Below are 22,219 nucleotides of genomic sequence, written 5' to 3'. Positions count from 1 at the left end.
CGTTTTGCTACACTATTATCGGCCCATTCAACCAAGATATGTTAGCCATATCGGTTTCGCACCTTCGCAGGTGACCGAATGATCAACTCATTATCCATGCTGATCAACAGAACCTTGGTAGAAGAGTCCGAATTTGAGTATGGAGGTGATGGAATGAATGTGTTTCTTGTACACTTTACGCTCGGGAAGAAAGCACGAAGGGTGATACTGTATTTAGATGCCAAAAATGCGATGGTGCGTAGCCTGTAAGCATTCAAACTTCTCTTTATTTAGTTTAATGCAATAATACAATTCGAGCTCCCGTTTTTGTTGTTCTTTTCGTTTGTTTTTATTGCCCCGTCTGAGTGGTACAATTGCCCCGGAGTACGGGGCGCTCCCTACAGTATACGGCTCCCTGTTGCCCATCCTTACAACATGACTATACTCACGATCTCGGTGCCCATAGTAAGCCGATATGAGTAAATAGATTTGTCCGGAGTGTACCAGCAATGGACATGGTAAGTTCAACGTAGATATTTGGCCCAGCTTGTTTATTACCACCATGCACCGGAATGCGGCCGCGGGCTACATGAGTAATCGAAATGCGGCCGTGAACAGCCAAAAGGTTGGCCACCCCTGTTTTGGTTGCTACAGAGTGTTGTCAGGTATCGTGCGCAGCTCATCGTTCAAAATATAATGAAATTGATGAGCCTGATTTTTTTGTATTTGTGTTTGTTCAATCAAATATTATTCATTTAGTGGCGACTATGCCCATCTCCCATGTAAGAGAGCACAGCATTGTACTTACGTAGAGTTATCCCACGTGATTCATAAGCTGCGATATTGAAGTCATGCGGCCCGCGGCCCCTGGGAATTTTGAAAAGTGGCCCGCGACCCATTTTGAGTTGGCGACCCCTGGCTTAAACCATGGCATGGTGTTCTGGCTTATTACTAATGTCATTCGATAGCTTTCCAGATTAGTGTGGCATATTTATCCTGCAGCTGTTGTATCGGTCTTCTATTATTTCACGCTACATGCCATACATCTTCAACATGACGACATGAGCGATAGTTAACTGCTGGGTCGCTTATATAATTTGACAATGTTTACTAAAAGAAGGTTCTGGAGCTAGAGCAATTCCATATGGCGCATTAACAAGAATTTGGTAATAACAGATGCGGAAGGAATGTATGGGGGTCGGTATCCCCCAGAAGTTTCAATTACATACGTATAGGGCCCTCGGGAAGTCTCTACCAGGGCCCCCAATCGTAGAGCCATCACTGATCCATAGCCTTGGGTCGTAAAAGTCAGCGTTGGTACTCATGTAGTGCGTAGTCCAATAAAACCAAACCTTGACCGAAGAGACAAGCGTACTGAATTAAAATTAACCCAAGATAACTTAAAATGGGTAAGCGAATAAAGTACCTACAGTGTTACCATATGTTCTCATTTAGGAGGGGGATTTGTCCTCCTTTTCAGGAAATCGAAAATGTCCTCCGAGGACAACGGAATGTACTTTCGTCCTCCTCTACATCCATGACAGCTAAGCTAATCGAGACGGTCATTCAGTCGAATCGGATTCAATGATCCTTTTTCAGTCAACGCAGCAAGATTTTCAGTAACCATTTCAAAATCAGCTAGATCTGCGTTCATGATTCGATAAAATAGGGTTACCATACGTCCTCTTTTAAGAGGATTTGTCCTCTTTTTTGAAAGTGTCCTCGGTGGACGCCCAAATGTCCTCTTTTTTGAGATTTTGTCCTCTTTTTTGAGAAATTTTGGTTAAATATATGGCAAAATCGACTGAGATACAGTAAAACTAGCACTGAAGTAACGCTCCAGCGGCTATTTCGGGAGATGAGCCGGAAAGTTGACCTTTTTTTAGTCAACCATCTGATATTGTGAAAGGAAAAACTGTATTTTGGGCGCTGAGCGAGAAAGTTGACCTTTCTTTTTTTAGTCAACCGACCACGAAGTGGGAAAAATTTACCATTTTTCAGGATTTTCCACCAGTTTTGCAAGTCTGAAAAGTTTAAAAAAGTGTCTTCTTTTCAGATTTCCAAAATATGGTAACCCTACGACAAAAGTGTTCTCCTTATTTCCTGATACGAAAATATGGTAACCCTATTAAAACAACCAAATCGATTTTGACTGATGAGTGTTGAGTTTCTTTTAAAATAAATAAATGCGTTCCTCTGTTTGCTTGATTCTATAATAGCCTACCATCAATTGTCGCCGAATTGTACTGTCGAATATCGTCGAATTTTGTTTTATATAGACGTCCTAGCTTTAACATCTTACTAGTCTTAAACGAGTGCTATATATAGGTATAGGTACAGCATTTGCAACATAGTGACACATGACGATCCAAAAGTAGTCAATGAAATCAATATCTCGAAAGGTGGCGTCCAAACTACGTTCTAAATCACTTTCAACTTTTGTGCTTTAGCTCATAATTAATGTACAAGTATCAGACCTCTTATATTTTGCATCTGAGAATAGAATTGGAATATATTTGACGAACTGGCGGTTGAGAACGATTGTTCTAGCCCGATTTTGCTACCACCTCGGACAGCGCCCCACTTGACCTACTTAACAGACCTATTACCACGTGTCACGACTAGGGCTGGGCACAATGGTTCGAGTACTCGAATCTGAATCGAGTATTAATTTTAATGATTCGAGTCGAGTAGTAAAAGACGATTTTTTCGAGTACTGAAATTATACTCTCCTCGCAACTGAATGGTAATTTACTAACGAGAATTATAGTTTTGATACTATTTTCCAGTGAGGGATCCTTGAAACCTCGATTGGTCGTGTCGCGGCATCCGAGACATAGTTTAAAGCTGCGAACTTTACTGGAAATAACACATTTCCGAAGTCATGATCATCCCACAGCATTGTCAAGAAGTGCAATGAAATCAGTATGGTCGAAAAAATACCAAAGTATCTCTAAGGTAACGGATAAAAGGCATTATGTTCTTTGTGGTGGCATAAAGGGTACATATTTGAACTTTGACATATTATATTCTGTTGTGATGTCATAATGAGTGATACTCGATTACTCGACTCGAAGCATAATACGTGATTCAGAATCGAATCACTCAGGTACTCGATTTCGCCCACCCCTAGTCACGACCATCGCATGGAATGCACGCACGACAACTCGACCAGTTTTGAGCGATGAATATATTACTGAACACATTATATATATATTAGACCTCCGCAAGAACCTTCGCGCTAAACACGAAACACTTGAATCACGTCAAATAGAGTGCAATCTCACAAATTGTATCACTACCAAAAATTACCAAGAATATAATTGAACAAAAAATATCGGGACGCCCGATTTCAAAAACGACGTTAGAATAATAAACGGATGGAAATGTCAAAACGGTTTTAAACCGTATACAGCAATATATACTGAATTATTGAAAATATATTCTCGAAAGTTTCAAAAACAGGTAGACCATACGAAGCCGGGGCCACGAACCAGAATAGATTGCGCAAAAACTATAAGCAGTGCAATTGATATACCACTTCCACCATCACCTGACATCTCGCATACGTGAATAAGTGCTGTCAGCAAAACCAACATCAGTTGAGCAAGCAGGCTAAATCTACATCAGTGCCTCAAAGTACTCGGTTACCCTACCTATTATGAATTAGTGCAAAATGGTAAATCACGATTTTTACCGCGTGTGAAAACGATGCCGATATCTCCATAACCATTCTTTACTTGCCGTGAATTTAGCGTGAATGGCAAAGGCTTAACGGAATGATAGCCCGCGGAGTGGCATCTGATTTGAATCAGGAATCAAAACGGCGTACATTTGACTGCCGATGATGGTCATTTGCGTGACAATCAATTTGCAGTTCAGTAGCGTGACAGGCCAATGATGAGTAGTGCTTGAATTAGATTAGGGGTGGCACTGATATAAAAATAACTTGTTAATGTGCAGCTCAAAACAGATTTTATTCTGTCAATCACATGAGTTGTCACGTGGGGTATTCGTGATATATTCTTAACTAATTTCGACAGTTACAGTATTTTCAAGTAATCATAATTGATTACAGCTGTAAAATGTAACTCGGCCATCTAGAACTGAAATTGACAAATGCTCGTTGATAAAGTTGTGCTACGGATAATATCGGATTGAGTATATTGTGACGTAATAGGCAAACGGTGTCAAAATTTTCCAAAAATTGTTCTCATATGACGCAGCCCCGTAGCAATCGTTATAATAATTACATTGCCTCGGAACGAATATGTGTTCGGCCTAATTTCAAGGAAGCAAAATATGACACATAATCGTCGATATACGCGATCACTTTTTCAATGTAGTCACAATCAAATACTGAGAGATTTGGCTGGAATCGTAATCGCGTGTTTCCCAAGTAATCATAATCATTGATACTGTAATTGCGTCATGTCTGGTTGACACACAGCTGTGTGTTCTGTATACTTATCTCACTCGCGCCACATTAAAACGAACAGAAAACAATGCTAACAAATATCCCATTAAGGTCCGCGAAATGGGTCGATTGTGGTGATCGTAAATAGTAATGGTAATCGAGAAAACCAACGAGATAGGAATAAGAAAAAATCATATGAGGTATGTAAAGCTGCGTTGCAAACACTACCCAAGGCGCATATATCACCTCCTGAGCGAGACACCCAGCACTGACAATACTACTGTGTTTTCGTCGGAATATCAAAAGCTCCGTATGGAACAGTGTCGCTGCCCGCCGAGGACGTTCGAGTGTGCTCACCCCCGTCAATATTACCGCCCTCGTTGACCGGGTACTCTTGGATGATTTGTTTCGTGGAAAACCGACTGGTGAAAGCCATCTGGAAAATGCGACGTCGATAAAACTAGGGCTGTAGAGTCTGAGTTTGTTAAAATGCTACTACCTTAAAGTCGAACCAGATGGTCTCAAATGTTAGTGACAAGGGCCATTACAGTTCTTATTAATTGAATATGATATTCATATTGAAATGAACCCGAATAATATCGGCTGTAACTAGTAGAGAATTGGAAAGAATATAGTATATCAACAATTGTATCAACATATATGACATCGCCGGCATGAAATCTCGAATAAATGGGGCAAAGAGATCGCCTGTTATCAAGTTTCCCACATCGGCGGACCGTCAAAACTCGATTATTTCAAATTAAAAGAACAGGCCGATTCACCTGACAATAATGAAAACTGAAAATGGAATGAACGTATAATTTTCGGAGTGTTGGAGTTTGTTAAAATGCTCCCTCCGACTACTTTAAAATCCGACCAAATGCTCTAAAATGTTACTGAAAATGAAACTTAATTTCTTTCTGTCGGCACAATCTACTGTTTGAAACTATTCATGCGAGTAGGCCTACTTCTAGGACCTTTCATTTTCTATTTCTACTTGAAGTAGGTTTGACATACCTTTTGAAATCGCAAATTTTACTTGTAATGAGTAGGGCAAGTTTTTGAAACTTTTTTACAGCTTCCAAAATACTCGGAAGTTATGTAGTATGGTGTTTTAAGCTGTTTGGAGGAATCTTATATTGCGACTTTTTGCAACTTCTCTCCATTTTTTCATGCAACTTTTTGCAACTTTTTCGATTTTTCATTCAATTTTTTTCAAGTTTTCATGATTTTTCATGCCACTAACTTTTTACTGGAAACATTTGGCACCACATGTAAATTGATAGCTTGATTGTTTCACTGTCGTTTAAATTTGAGGTACTTTCTGATTTGACGAACGTTCAGGCTAGACCGCCGAAAATTGTATTTTCACTGGGTCAACTATTTTCACGCTATTGATTTTGTTGAAGTATACAACACTGAGTTATGCTACAGTTCCTTGAATACGGATTGATTCGAGTATCTCAAATCCTAATAATTTCAAGGAACTTGTCCTTAAATTCAACTTTTTAGTGTCGATGACTGGCCTAACTCGGTGCCGTAAATCATTCCGGGTCAACTTCAGAAAAATATGACCCCTAACTGAAACAGTCTTACTTGCAGCAAGGTAATATCACAATTTACTGATCTTACCCTGTATTGAAGCCACGTTAATTTCGACCGCGTGTCAGGGTCAAGACCAAACACGACCGCGTTACAAGCACCTTGCAGCGGCGCCGTTATCGACGTCATTATCCACAAGAAGTAAACATCTTGCCCTTGATCGGTGAAGGCGTTGTGGATTCTGAAATAGAACATCTAATAAACGACATAATACAACAATATCAGTGAATGTCTACACCAGTGAGGAAATATTGCCCTTGGGGCTTTGGAGCAGGATTTTCACAGAAATTGGATTGAAAATTAACTATTTTCACGCTAATACAATACACATTACAATTTTCAAGGACTCTGGATTCAGGTATTCAGTGCGAGGGAATATTGCGTCTGCTTTTATCAATCTGGTATCCAGATTGGCAGTTTGTATATTCTCCAAGAGAATTCAGAACATGAAAAATCGAAATGTCCAATAAGACGGTATGTAAAATGTGAATTTTTCCGAACGGTCAGAGAAAATGAACAACATAAGATATCAATAAGCGTTAATGTAGTTGATGTGTGCGATAAACATAACAACTTTGTGTTGGGGTTAGGGGTCTAGGGGGCGTTGAGTACATGATTCACAGTCCAGGGGGTTGTGTAACAGCCTGGGACTGATTTAGACCCTTCTGAAATCAAATAAATTCTACGCGACCTTGATGAAGTAACTGCGATTGTTGGTTATCGAGATGTACACAGCAGACTATGACAAAACTCTTTAGACTCATTCCATTATAATTTAGCGAATTTTCCGACATTTGTAATGCATACCCTCAGAATTGTACAGTATTTACAAATGCTGTTCTGTTTTGAATTCTGGGTACATTAAAAAAAATGAGTTGAAAAATCTCCAGCGGTTCAAAGGATATTGCGATTCAAAATTCTCTTGTCACTAGGTGGCGCTGCATGCAAAAATCTTTAAATTCCGTATTTTTTTGCTTTGATGATGGTGGAGGATCACTTAAAATGTATAATTATACAGTTCTGGGGTCAAGAAAGTTGAGGACGAAACAAAATTGGGGGGGTGCTGACTAGAAAATCATGTAGGATTCCGTTCACACACACAACAAATATTGCAAAATGTACCTTGAAGCAGTATGATTAATAAAAAATTGGATTTTCAAATTAATCTCTATTCCACAAGGAAATCACAAAAAAATTTGTCTTTGGATTGCGTAATTGGTAATAATAGTAGTTGTGGTGGGCAGCAGTGCAATTATTATACTGTGCAGTGCAATGCTGCTCACTGTAACTACTATTATAACCAATTATGCAATGCAAAAACAATTTTTTTTGTGATTTCCCTGTGGAATAGAGATTAATTTGAAAATCCAATTTTTTATCAATCATACTGCTTCAAAGTACATTTTGCAATAATTTATTTTGTATGAACGGAATCCTACATGGATTTTCAAGTCCGCACCCCCCAAGTTTGTGTCGTCCGTAACTTCAGCCATTAGGAAGTGAAAAATTGACAAATAAAAACAGCAAGTAGAACAAAACACTCACCTTAACACTAACGGGAAAAAAGATAACAAAAGGTACACCAGCGGGTACCATCGAAGCGTCTTCATGTCTTCCTCAATCAGCGTCCTCATCCTCTCAGAATTTATGTCTTGACCGCCGGGCAGAGTGGCCCGGCGCTTGTGTAGGTAAATGGTTCGCGACCACAGGATCAGCATGCCGATCAGCGTCACGAAAAGCGGAATATACCATCTGCGACACCGCGATTGAACGTGAAACTCCGATCGCGAAAATAAATTTTGAAAAGAACTTACATGCAAAATCTCCATATCGGTGAATCATGCTTTATCCAGCTGAAAAGTCAGCGTTTGTCACAACAAGGAAAACGATGGGAGAACATATTGGGTCTAGGCTATAAGCTGAGCGTTAAGAGTAAGAATATTGGGTTGATAACATTGCAGTGACAACGCTGAAATGATTACAATTCCAGAATTAAAACTATTTGAAGCTTGGTGCACTACAGGGTTGTATATAAGTCACTGGGTTCCGAGTCGTAATTCAATCTTACTTTTATAGTTTTGACTCAAGTCATTTTCAATTCAGCACCGAGTCAAGTACGAGTCCAAGTCAGTGAGCAGAGGGTCCAGTCAGAGTCATAGACATTATGTTCACTATTCAGTTTTCAGTTCAATTCGGATCAACCCACTTTTGCAACTCTGCTCGAGTGATACAGAATGGCTCGCATTCAAAATAACGTATTTTCCTCAGTTTTAACAGTTTCTGGCCCTATTTTCCATATATCAGGACTGACAGACAAGATACCAATAATATGGTAATATAAATATTTTTTCAAGTTACAATGATATGTCGGTCCTGGCCGTCTTGGTCTCATTGTGCATGACTCGAGTATACTATTGACTCGACTCGAGTCATTTTACGTATTTGAAAAAATGTAGTTGTTCCAAAAAACTTCTGAAGTAAAGGTGGAAGTACCAAAAACGAACTTGGGTAGTCTGCAGGACTGGAAGTAGGCAACTTTGCTACTGAATATTCTGAATTAAAGTAAAAAAACTTTCATCACACGACAAAAATCTGAATACTATGATTGATCCGGCCACGGAAATACCTGGTCAAAAATTTTTGAAACATTTTTCAATCACATCTTACATTATGATCACTTCAGTAATGTTCCATGAAAAATATCTGTCGAATCGAATTTCTAGGCTTTTTATATAAAGTCAGCACAAAAACTCACCACCAAGCTCCCGCCGGGCCGTAGTTGTCGCCGATAAAGGGCAAGAAGCTTATAACGAGCGGCACCACCCAACAGATGACATGGTATTTCCAATGAGAGGTAAGTTGTCTGCGTGTTAGCAACATGTACAAGTCGAACGTAATGCAGCTAGTCCAGGCCAGCACAGTCCAATCTAGAGGCAAGAAAACATCATTTTCGCCTGTTATAATTGCAGACAAAAATGCAAAAAGTCAATCTAGATGAATTATAGTGACAATTTGCCGAATTTACCGAATTTGGTCATTGATGATGAATTTCGTACACCACGGCACTGAAATTTCAGTCGTCATTCAACCTTAACAAGTTGCTAAAACAGAGTTGCTAGGTATCTGAAGAAAGCTATGTGCTTTCTCTCGGCATGAGCAATTCCAATATCTTGAACAAATCAAAGTAAAAGAGCAAAGATGAACAGAAATTTTAAGTAGAAGTAACGTCTTCAATAGGGTTGTTTGAAAGTAACTTTTTGTCAGATTTTGGAGGCCATTAGCTAAAATTCTCCAGTTGGCCGAGTAGAAAATCTTGGATTTGGAAAAAAATAGTAATTGCTGTGGGTAGTCCAAGAATTACGAATCAAAAACTCGAATAACTACGAGCTGGAATTGAGTTAAATTTATTTTGCATAATTTTTGAAGACAACTCAACAATTTCATGGGTTAGCCCGTAAAATAGACAGTTTTTCAATTATTTGATAATAAATTCAAAATTTAGAAACTAATAGCTTCGCTTCTACTCGTAGGAATTGATCCAAATTTGGTGCTCCACGTTTTTTTAGCCAACCTAACAATTTTAGCTGATAGGCGCAAAAGTCTGAAAAAAAAGGTACCTTTGAACTACCCTATTAATTTACGGTGTTACGTTTACTTCTACTTGAGTAGCGACCCTGATTGCTTACGATACAGCACTTTTGATTTGCAATCTTCAATCCCCGCGCCACAATCATTTTTATCACACGGCAACACCACCTCGCGACACACCATGAAGTTAAAACACCACGAATATCCGAAATCGGTTCTTACCAAAGTATGTCATCCACCACGCTTCAAAGTCACACTGCGGCCCGTCCACTGTGAGTTTGCCCATCATGTAACCGATCGTGTCGAAAAACGCAGCTATCGTTAGGTACAAGATCAGCCGCTGCGATCTGACTTGGTACTTGCCAAAGAGCCATATCGTTACAATCATAAAAGCGCTGCGAAAAAATGCACAAAGTATAAATTACTGTGCCTTTACAAAACTTCAAGTTGAGTTACGTTGAAGCATGAAGCCATCAAATGGACACTATATAGCCTACTGTTGTGCTTCAAAAGTCACTTCCGGCTAAACAGCACAAACCAATAATTCCTCAAAAGCTTAACCGCAGAGGAATTAAATCTAGGATAGCCTAAGGATTATAACGACAAACCGTAACAGAAAATTCTACAAGACAAATGCGATGGCATGAGAACCCAAACATAAATAAACGGGAGCATGTCTATGACGCAACAATTGCTTGATTTGGAAAGGAAGTTAGAGACCTAGAGATTTATGATTTTACGTGTGTTTATATTTTGGTCCTTTATCTCTATAGCATATAGGTGGTCTAAGCAGCCAGTGTTGTTGTGTCTATGTAGATCAGTTGTTCTTAACCTTTTTTCCTCCAGCGCCCCCTTTCAAAAATTATCGTGCTCCAGCGCCCCCACACTCATATTGTAAGGAATGTAATGAAGACAATGAGTAAGATGGAGGTCCGTAACAGCACTTCGTCAACCCCCAAAAAACGATTGCCTTGCGCACCCATACCGTGATAAACCAAACTTCTGAAGGCTTTGCCCCCAAGAACCCCGTAGCGTGATTTCGATGGTCAGCAAAGTTTGTGTGGCCTGGTCGCCCTAGGTACCAAAGTTTTCTCTAATGCATGAATGAATAGGTGGTAATTACATATATTATAAGTCGCTATAAACTTTTTATCCTCTCAGCCCACGTAATCAGATTTACCAGTAGCGCTGAGTGAGCTGTTGTATGGGAAAATAAAGGGCACGTAATTAATAATTAAACATACTTGGGCGTGCCCTTGGGTACAATTAATTCGTTACCAGGGCCGTAACAGCACTTCGTCAGCCCCCCCAAAAAAACCGTTGGTCTTGGGCCCCCCATCGGGTGATAAACCAAACTTCCGGGGGGCTTTGCCCCCAGACCCCCCTTCGGCTATCCGCTATTTGCTGACACTAGGAGGCAGCTATTCTCGCCCAGACGCGCGAAAAATTTCACTAATTAATGATTGAATTGGTCAATATGATCGGGAATTGCATGTATATTGAGATCATTTTTATCCTCTCTCTGCTCGCGTAAACAGATTTACCGATAAAGCTGAGTGATGTGTGATTGAAAAGGTAGGACCCCTCAATAATAATTATACATCTTCGGGCGTATACCCGTTGGCAGGAACGAAACAGCACTTCGTCAGGCCCTCGAAAAGACTTGGGTCTTGGGATCCCATAGGGCCCCCCATCACGTCGTTCGCTTTTGCCAGGAATCAGCTGTACTGTTTAGCGAGCCAGTGCTAAGCGCGAAAACTTTCGATAATTCATAATTAAATCGGTCAGTAAGATCGGGAATTGCATATATATTGCTATCAATTTCTTGTCCTCTATGCTCACGTTACCAGATTTACCGGTAGAGCTGAGTGAGGTGCAATGTTCCCTCTAAGCTGCGCACGTGCGCAGTGCGCGGTCTCTGCGCACAGTAAATCTACGTTGCGCACAACAAATCCGAAGTTATGACCTTTTTTTAGTCGTTACGCACTGTTGTCCAAGGGTCAACGCAGACTGTACGCAGACTCATCAAAACTTAGAGCGAACATTGTGAGGTGTCTTGGAAACTGTAGGGCCCGTAACTGATAATTAAACATAATCGGGCGGGCAAGCCCGTTGGTATGACTTCGTTGCATGATGTTTTTTCGTAACCTCCTGTCTGCTATATCAAAAAATATAGAATCGCCCAACAGGAATATCTAGTTTTAGATATCCCTGTCGCCCAATCGTACTTAACTAAAAGACGCACACGATTTCAGAGTGGTATTTCTTCACTTGCATATAATTTTTCCCTGCCAGATGGAATTCGTCTTCTGGGGTTCAGATTGCCAAGACAGGAACATTCGGTGCCAGTCATTTAGGCGCCCATGGACAATTAAACCTATATGTCTTTTGTAGGCTATATATAACGAAGTTTTCGGTGTTAATTTACTCTGAATACTCATTAGCATAGGCGCTGAACTCTAATTTTCCCTAGGTATGCGAAATCGATGACGTCACAAAGGGATGACGTCATAGTGCGCCAGAATTGGCAAATTAGCCGACTCGCAAGCGTTCAATATCACCAGGGCACTTGTATATGGTGACAAAATTACGATATGATTAAGCAGGCCGCGTAGCCAGCCGGCTGCTTGCTGAATTGATTGAATCCAATTCAAATTTACCAAGGTAGCATCAGTTTATTATGGTCAAGTACATGCACCAATGCCGATAATACATCGATCGGATCAGCATCCTTGTGTAATATACTCGACACATTACGCTACCATAAGATTACCAACGCGTGCGACTGTGTAGTCAATTAGCGAGCTCGCAATCTCCGCAACATATTCGCCAACACACGCGCCGACAATCGGGTGATTTCAATCACTCCGCCTCGAGAACAAACGAATACGCATCTTCGGCGACGGCTAATAAGGTTGCAGGAATTATTTTCCCAAATAGAAAGTCTGTTTTGGACTCTATTCATTAGTGACTTTGATTTCATAGGAGTTAGAAGTTTCAATATCAAAGAGCCTGCAAGACATTTTCTGATCGTTCTGTTTTAGTATTAGCGTTAGTCAAAATCAATTACGCCGCTGTCTGTTCACGGTCAGTATGTATTTCAATCAATTCCGTCCATGTTCATTGTTCAATGTCTGAGCCAGTCTGACATCACAATCACAAAAGAAGCGATAGTTCCGGCCGGCGCATAAGATATCATGTTCCATCACAGCAGGAGATGACAATCGCAACATTTCGCGCATTTATAGAAATTTACATCTTTAGTATCGAGTTCTCGGTCTTGTTGCCTCGCGTTGCGTCTTCTGACCACTCGCGTTTGATCAAATATTCAGGCGCATAGCCGAGTTGTTATGGAGTGTGTTCTATAATGGAATCCGCATCGATTTCAGGTGGTTCAAACCTTTCTCAAAACTCAAGCCTTGACTCGCATCTTCTGATGGTTATTGGTTATGTTCAAGTATTAGCGGAAATCAGGTACGCATGTACGCACAAGTCACACATTTTTGCGGACATTCGATGTCAGTAAGTTTCGTGATATCAATCTTTAATCACAACCGATAGATAGGAGCCAAAGCATGCTAGGCCGGAGACGCGATAGTTAGGCCGGCAATGATATACTTCGAACCACGCAGACGCAATTGTGTAGGCCAACGATGTTATCGTGCGCAGGCCAGTGATGGTATAGTGCGCACCGGGCCTATTGCAGATGCGATTCATCAAGCCAGCGGAACCAGACCTGACGGAGACGCGATCAATCAGGCCTGCTACGATGACCTAATTTCGCAATCATCTCAGCGTTGAGATCGCGTTGCGTTACATCAGAGGTCTCAAACACGCGGCCCGCGGGCCGCATGCGGCCCTCGAGAACATTTTGTGCGGCCCGCGAAGGCATTTTCCAATTTCAAGTATTCGACAATACATTCTAGTGTCATATATCTTTTTTTAGATTTAGGAACTTAAAGTTCACCCTAAAACTACTACAAAAACCTGAAATCGAAACAAACTTCACTATCACATCGCTTCCTGAAATCTACCATGCAGTGCGCTATTACGTCACATTTCAGGTTCATGATGACAAAACATGAACCGTTGATGATTCGTGACTGAAAAGTGTGATTTTGTTTGGTGCGACAATTCGTCAAATTACTCGATTTTGGATTGACTGAGTGATAAACTAAAAATGACTCGAGTTGAGTAGGGTCGAACGTTAAAATCAGAAAAGGACTTGACTCTCGGAATAGTGACATGGCAATCCTACGGACGCAAAAATCTAGGAAGCTGTCGTGGGGAATAGTAATATATCAAAACCCCCTAGCTTGCGTTGCGTAGGGTATATAGAATATAGAAATCTAATCAGGTCTGTATGGAAACCATTGGAATTCTGTGGCCCCCGTGACGTATATTTACATCCTGGATGTTGTTTGTGCTCTCTGTCCATGTTATTATCGGTGGCGAGTAAGGTAGTGGTACGCTCCACAGCTGCAACACCAATGGATTCTTCCGCGATCAGTCACTTGTATTCCAGGGGTTCCTAACCAGGGGTCCGTATCCCCTTGGCGGTACAAAGAACCGTAGGGGGTACCAGATGCATTGTGGAAATTGGCCACAAGCCTTGGAATATTTTCTGGGCTAATTTATTCAACTGGAAAATATTCTTCGCGCTACGCGCAGTTTTATGTGAATGGGCTTTCTGATTGTTATAGGTCCCATCAGAAATTGTGTTGAAAATCGACAGGGGGCACTGGAAATCTAAGTGAAAGTACAAGGGGTACGATCGCTAAAACGGTAAAAAACAATGCTATTACTATGGATCAATGAATGATGATTATATTTAAGTTGTAATTGATCTGTTCCAATATTAATCGAAGAAAACTTAACGCTGATTTAATTTGACTTTGGCAATAACAGTAACAATGGCCTATACTTATCACGAGTATATCAGAAACCCCGATTAAGCTACACCACTCACATGCTCTGATATCAGATCAATCTTTAGTGAATTCTAAAATATTCTACATAAAATTGTGGCATTTCAAAGGTGCAATAGCTGCAATATTACAACTCGACAGCTTTTACGATATCATCATGCGTCCTCTCGCATGATGTCTAAACTCATTATTTCTAACAAATTATGCCCGGCACAAAAACTATTTTAATAGTAAATTGCATTTTCTCGATGGTTGTGGAATGCCTGTCTGCAAGGTGCCGTTAAATAAGGCCTAGTTGGATATTATACATTGAATACCCCTATTTATTGATGCTGCGGCCCGCGGGTCATCACAAATTAGGAAATTGGCCCGCGAGCACATTTGAGTTTGAGACCTCTGCGTTACATTGTGCACAAACGATTCTCGCAAATTGGAAACGCGCTTCCGGCTAATTGGCCGAGGCCGCGCGCAACACTGATAAAATACGGACAACTGAATTGTAACTGAAGGACGGAGTATTGTTAAGCGCCTGAACGTATTGCTGCCGGTTTACTTACGTGTTCAGCAGCACTACGAAACGCTTATTTCTAAATCGATCAATTCACCAGCCAGTCAGTAACAGACCAAACCGAATTCTGGGTATGCGGCATACCCAAAAAAATTCCTGGGTATGCGCGGCATACCTAGCATACCTGAGTTCAGCGCCTATGCTCATTAGGGATATGTCCTACCACCACATCATCTATACTGCAAAGCCATTTTTCTCCAGCGCCCCCCATACCGCCCCTCTGAGCCCAGCGCCCCTCATATCACCCCTGAGCGTTTTCGCCCCCTTCAAAATCGCCAGCGCCCCTTGGGGGGCGCTGGAGGCAAGGTTAAAAACCACTGATGTAGATTGTAGATGTAGCTAACACCCAACCACTTTAGGTAGTAGCAGGCAAAACTCCGAACAAGTAATTATACCGCACTTTGTTATGACTACCCCAGTACTACGGAGAGCTATGAAATCAATGACCAATAAGAAATGGATTTCCAATATTTTGCCTCCTGTTATTCAATTACCTTAAGAAAATACTACAACTGCAATAGAGATAATTTTACACCAAACCTGCAGACCGCAGTTATACCAAGGTTCAGCAAATAAGTATTATTTGAGTTTGATGAAGGGAAGCATGGTTGTTCTCTCAGAGTAGATTAAAAGCGGCATCATAAATTCATTATTCTGCAGTTGAAGTCACTAAAACATATGAGTAGTTTATGCCTACTATTCCAAGAATTTAAGATGCAATAGACTTACCAACCAATCAGTGATAAAGAGCCAAACCCCCTTTTCAGTCCAACGATGACATCCTAAAAACATAACATCCCTGAACAAAGTTCAGATGACCACATACAAGTACCGGTAACAGAAATGATGCTACTTACACATTTTTGCTCATCACCCTCGAACAAGGTACAATTCCATGACATTCTCAGATAACACGGCTCCACTAATCTGACAATTTGAGAAATACCAGTGTCGACCCTAGTCGGGAATAAATAATTTAAGCTGAGAAACGAGTTTCGGTTGAATTAGAATGATTGCTGGCAGCGAAAAATTGCTATTTATAGGCTATCTTGCCAAAATCTCGGTTGAACAGATCACGTGATGCTTCAGCTTCAATGAAACAATAGCACTACAATTGACTAGTACGGCGATATGGCATTTCATGGGACATAAGCTCACATTATTGATTGTTCATGTAAACAAAGCAAATCATAATCCGGGCAACACTTCAACCAGTGAGATCACAATTTTATTTTCAGCAAAGGAAAATTCGGAATAAACGGCGATATCATTAGGCTGTCTGAAATTTTTTGCCTATTGATGGTTCATAAGCGTCAATAAATAACCACAATGTATCCCACTCACTCACTGCCGCGTGTATGCAATGAATGATTATTATTATTGTAACAGAATACCATACAGAAGACTCATGTGACTATGATGTCAACTCAAACACATTCATTTGAGAACATGGTGAAATATCTGAGAGCACCCTTCCATAGCATACACAGTGAGTGAAATAAAATCCTTGCCACACAAATACATCAACAAGCTTCAATCATGTAAAAACAGACAAAATCAGGAGTCATAATAAATATATTAATTTCATAATTTAATCATAATCGTAATCCTGTCAAGAACTAATGCCAGCCACCTACTCGTAAGTCATGCAGCACCTCGCGCATTACGCACTCAAGAGATGCGTCACGATGTAGAATTGATACAAAACTTCATGAAACACGTCATGATCGATACTTCCAAGTGTATAATTTAGTCCTGACCTGGATGTAGCTGGCAAAACATTGATAACATCGAGTAGATATTGCACCCGACTTCTTGGTCTTAGTTGGAGATTTTTTTGTCCCAATTAGAGCCACGCAAACGTAATAAACTGCATCAACGAAAATAGATCTAGTTAACATCCTACAGCGGGCAATAAACATCTCCACTTTCCACATAAACAGATTTCAGTTGAGTGAAATATTCCAAGGTGACTGTACCATTTTCACGGCCCAGGCCTGACATTTTATATCCACCAAATGGTAATTCTGTCGGATATATATTGTAATTATTAATGTAACAACTTCCAGCTTTGATGTTAGCCACACATCTATGCGCCCTTGCCAGATCTTTCGTGAAAACTCCAGCCGCAAGACCAAATTTAGTGTCATTCGCTCTTATCAGCACTTCGTCTTCTGAGTCAAAAGAATACACGTTCATGACAGGTCCAAAAACTTCCTCGCGAGATATCTCGGCGTCGTCAGTGGTTTTTAAGATACACGGTGAGATATATTTACCACCTCGCAATTTTGCATCTTCCATTTGAACTAGCTCACCACCGGCTAAGATTTCAGCACCTTCATTTCTGGCACGGTTTATATACCCCAAAACTTTATCAGCTTGCTCGGCATTGATCATCGCACCCATTTTACAATCATCCAAGTGAGGATCACTGTGTTTGATTGCTTTTACACGTGCGACAAGTTTCGATACTACTTTTTCAAAAATGGAAGAATGTATAAACACGCGAGTGCCGTTTGAACAGACTTGTCCTTGCGTTAAGAAGTTTGCCATTAACGCACCGTTGACTGCGTTGTCTACGTCTGCATCTTCGAATATGATAAGCGGCGATTTACCGCCTAATTCTAACGTGACGTGTTTAATTCCGTTCGCGCACGCGGTCATGATTTTTGTGCCGGTTTCGACACTGCCTGTGAAAGTGACTTTCGCGACGTCGTTGTGATTCGTTAAATATTCGCCGGTTTTCACACCACCTTGAATCACGTTATATAATCCATCGGGTAGACCTGCTTCCGCAAATACTTCACCGAGTACAACAGCCGTTAACGGTGTAAACTGCGATGGTTTGTATATCACCGAATTACCGCAGGCTAAAGCGGGCGCCGACTTCCAACCTGCCATTTGTATTGGATAATTCCAAGCGCCAATTCCAACTACTACTCCGAGAGGTTCGCGTCGCGAGTAACCGAATGATCCGTTTGGTAAATTAAAATGCTGTCCGCATATAGTAGGGGCTAGCCCCGCATAATAAGTCAACGAATCGATGGCAGTTTGAACGTCAAATCTAGCCTCCCATATCGGTTTACCAGTATCTGTGACTTCCAAATGCGCCACTTCTTCCTGCCGGGCTTCGAGAATTCTAGCAGCGTTAAACAAAAACTTGGCTCTTTCCGTGCCGGACATTTGCCCCCATTCTTCCTGCGCATTTTTTGCGTTTTCGACAGCGGCGTTGACATCGCCCTGGCCACTTCCTGGGACGGACTTTAATAATCGCCCAGTGGCTGGTTCCTCCACATTCATTATTTCTGAAGTTGGATCGGTTGGGTCCGTCCGTACGCCGTTGACGAAATTCAGAGGTAAATTGTACGATTGAGAAACGGTTGACGAACACCTGCTCCATGCTTTTCTCAGCAATCGCAATGATCCGCATGTATTAATCATCTCGATCGGATATGTCTTTATTCCAGTTAATAATATAAATATTGTGATTTATCACCTGGATTCAGAGAGTCGTACTATAAAAAATAAGAAAATGGCAATGCCAACCGCAACTCAACCTCATGACAAGCTGGCCCTAAATATCTATTTTGTTATATTATTTATATTTAGAAACACTGACACAACATTAAATCGAGTTGCTTAATATCCCTATATTGCCATATCGACGAGACGGTGGTATCTATATCATAGCCCAACCGATTATCGCTATCGATATTACACTTCAAGACAGATAGGTATCATCCATTAGAGGCAACAAATATTGTCAAATTTCATGATGACGATGATGTAAGTCTTAGAACATGATAATAGACCAGTCACAGATCTGTATTATAATCAGCTATACTGCTCACTACAAAAAAAAATTGGACAAATTTTGTCTTGATGTCTCAAATTGATTTTTAGAAAAAAAAGTCTTAAAGACCGATTGGTCTTACCAAGTACTTTCTGTCTCAAAAGTAAGACACAAATTGATCGAAAATCTCCTTTTCAATGTTGGGGTCCGAGCGAAGGGGAAGCACGAGAGAGACCTGTAGTTGCAGTGTTGGGATAATACTGTACTAAGGAGTTTACAAGATATTCACTACCTGACGTTATCAAGGTACATGCCACTTACTACTCACATGTAATATTTATAATAATATATATACGGTTGTCTAAGTCAAAACTAGCATTTGTGGTGAGTGGGTAAAATGAGACTAAAAAAACTGCAAAATTTGTCTCAAAACGAGACAAAAAAAACTGACACAGCAAAAAATGTCTCATCAAGCACAATATGTCTCATAAGCTGCGCTTGATTGGTCTGATTTTTAAGACCGAATGATTGTGACAATTTTATATGGTCTTTAAAAAGCTGAATCAGTCTCAATTTCAAGACCTCACTTCATCAGCAAGACTGAAATTGCTGAAAATGAGACCAAATCATCCTCATGTCTTACATTTGAGACGAAATTTGTCTAATTTTTTTTGTAGTGAGACTATAGGAATACTGATATATTTGTTATAGCTAACAAATGCCCACCAGATGCAGCCTTAATAGTTTATTTCATGTTCTTGTCCATGCATGCATTGATGATTGATACCATAATGACTATATGACTGTGAAGCTGTTCCAATAAATCGGTAAATGCTCTCAAATATCTCTCTTTTCTAAATGCGCCTCAAGCTTGATTGCCATATCTTTTTAATATTGTCTGAATATATCGCGGTTATTGGTATCGCGTCTAAAATCCGGTATCCGTCGCGCTTGAATACCACACCACACCATAACCGCACCTCCGTCCGCCGGTATACTTTATAGCGGAGTAGCTCATTCTCATATCTTCCAGAATATTTCTTCCTCTATGTCTGCATCATTATAGGGAGTAAACACTCTCGATCAACATGGCGTAAGTGACCCAAGTAGCCCATACACCTCTCACATAGGCTACAACATATATCAGATATAGAGAACAGATGGATAGCGGATAGGACATACCTTCGGCGGCAACCGCAAAGTTGTGTTGTTTCGCTAATGACCGTAAAATTTTTCAGCCATCGAAATTTATTGACTAAAGCGCTTGATCTTGTGATACGCATGTAACGGATGAATCACAAAAGTGAGTTCATGGACAAGACCACTCAGTAATAATCAATAATCGTCAGATTGTATTTTTCACTCGCGTCATTTATGGCGTTTTCTAGCTGTCGAAGCTATAAAGAAGAACGGATTTCCAAAAAGGTAGATATTTAGGCGTCCTCGGAGAATATTTCCGATTTCCTGCAAAAGGAGGACATATGATAACCCTAGTTATATAAACTGACAAAACAGAATCCCTATTCTATATCATATCTGGGAAATATAATCCCACAAAACTTCATCGTGATCCGACAGGGATAAAAGAATAAAATCGCCCCTACTCCCCAAAACTATGATAAAGACTTTCGAATTATGATGCATATAATTCACGTCAGATGACTGAGAAATCGGTTCTGTACTCAACTTTTGACCCACACACAAGATGTACCAAACACTCGAACTTTTATTCATACGAAATTATATCAAGATCATCCGGCGAATAGGGTCTAAATCAGGGAGTTGGCGTATTGGTAATGCACCCCGTCATCGACGGTTTAGTTACCCAGTTCGTTACTATACGCAGAATATGTTCCAAAGCGCTGGTGGCAGGGTTGTGTAACTCAGTCACAAGTCAAACTCACCTAAATTATAGTTTTGACTTGAGTCAAGTCGAGTCATTTTCAATTCACTTTCACCGTACGGTGGTTGCGTTTTATTTAGGCTGTTTTGTGTTACCGCCCGACAGTGATATGATATTATCGATGGAACATCATTTAGCCATGATTAATGATTATACAGCTGACTGGTGGTCGTATCGCTGTAATTGTCAAGTTTGGAATATTTGTGCCAACTCGCATTGTACCAAATAAATAATCTGCCTGTCGGTTACCACCAAGTCAAGTCCTAGAACTCCATTCCTACCAACTTTCATCGATATCTACCAGCCGAGGAGTAGAGTTCAATATCGAGCCCGAACCCCCAAAACTCTTAGGACTTTCCATGCACGACGTCAGATACCGCAAGCATAGCGCTTTACCACGCCGCTATGTTGCATTCAGGATACGCCGCTCCCGTTGATCAATTCATCTGCCCAAGACACACACTACACCAGAGGTCTCAAACTCAAATGAGTTCGCGGGCCAATTTCCTAGTTTTGATGACGCCGCGGGCCGCAGCATCAATAATGAGGATATCCACTGTATTATTTCCAAGTAGGCCTTTTTTGACGGGACCTTATAGACAGGCATTCCACAATCATCTTAGATATATAATTTACTCTTGTAGTATTCCCGCTTGACACGGAAAAAATTCATATTATCAAATATTTGAATAAAATTGTTTTTGTGGGGGCACAATTTTCCTTTAATTAATGAGTTATAGACATCATATAGAAGATGATGCATCAGGCACCCTCTATGATTCCAATGATATTTCTCGTTGCCCCTGACCATTTTCAACACAATTTCTGATGGTACATGAAAATCAGGAAGCCCATTCATAGAATCGCGCATAGCGCCAGTACTATTTTCCAGTTGAATAAATTGGCCAATAAAATATTCCACAGCATATAGACCAATTCTACAATGCATCTCGTGCACCGTGGTGAGGTGCTTCGTACCCCGATGGGTTACCTGGTTAAGAACCCCCTGGAATAGAAATGTCCAATCGGCAAAGAGTTCATTGGTGTAACAGCTGTAGAGCGTACTAATACCTTCCTCGACACCGATAATAAAATGGATAAATAGAACAAACAACACCCAAAATGTAGCTAACTATACGTCACGGGGTCACAGAATGACAATGGTTGCCATACAGACCTGATTTTATAGCTACATATCCTACGCAACGCAAGCAACGATGTTTTGATATAATACTATTCCCCGTGACAGTTTCATATATTGTTTCGTCCGTAGTAATACCAGAGATATGATATTCTTTTTTCGCCTGCACCATCGTGATGCTTTGACGACGGAGTTCCGATACGGCCGTGAGGTCATCTAGTCTGCGCCCCCGTTTTTTCTCCTCCATACTATCCGTGATTGCTGAGCGCCTAGCAGGATAGCTGCGGATACCGAGCTCAG

At 40.7% G+C, this 22,219-nt stretch overlaps 2 protein-coding genes across 2 annotated transcripts; both read right to left on the bottom strand.

Moving 5' to 3' along the window:
* Nucleotides 1-3,151: 3,151 nt before the first annotated feature.
* Nucleotides 3,152-16,069, bottom strand: LOC145438275 (cyclic AMP receptor-like protein A). The gene is made up of 8 exons (XM_080315665.1): nucleotides 15,940-16,069; nucleotides 15,812-15,864; nucleotides 9,809-9,981; nucleotides 8,754-8,925; nucleotides 7,813-7,851; nucleotides 7,544-7,750; nucleotides 6,029-6,179; nucleotides 3,152-4,832 (listed from the first exon to the last, which is right to left on the bottom strand). The coding sequence occupies exons 1-8, from the start codon at nucleotides 15,982-15,984 to the stop codon at nucleotides 4,674-4,676; spliced, it is 999 nt and encodes a 332-aa protein (XP_080171791.1). The 5' UTR covers nucleotides 15,985-16,069; the 3' UTR covers nucleotides 3,152-4,673.
* LOC145438267 (4-trimethylaminobutyraldehyde dehydrogenase-like) lies at nucleotides 16,064-20,389 on the bottom strand. Its single transcript, XM_080315654.1, has one exon. It carries the CDS (start codon nucleotides 18,521-18,523, stop codon nucleotides 16,985-16,987), a length of 1,539 nt encoding a protein of 512 aa, XP_080171780.1. The 5' UTR covers nucleotides 18,524-20,389; the 3' UTR covers nucleotides 16,064-16,984.
* Between the last annotated feature and the right edge of the window lie 1,830 nt (nucleotides 20,390-22,219).

The sequence above is a fragment of the Botryllus schlosseri genome, chromosome 4 (genome assembly GCF_051294905.1).
Source record: "Botryllus schlosseri isolate E-star chromosome 4, Bs_hap1, whole genome shotgun sequence".
NCBI lineage: Eukaryota > Metazoa > Chordata > Ascidiacea > Stolidobranchia > Styelidae > Botryllus > Botryllus schlosseri.
Note: the sequence above shows the minus strand (reverse complement) of the source record. Positions and strands in the feature narration are given on the sequence as shown.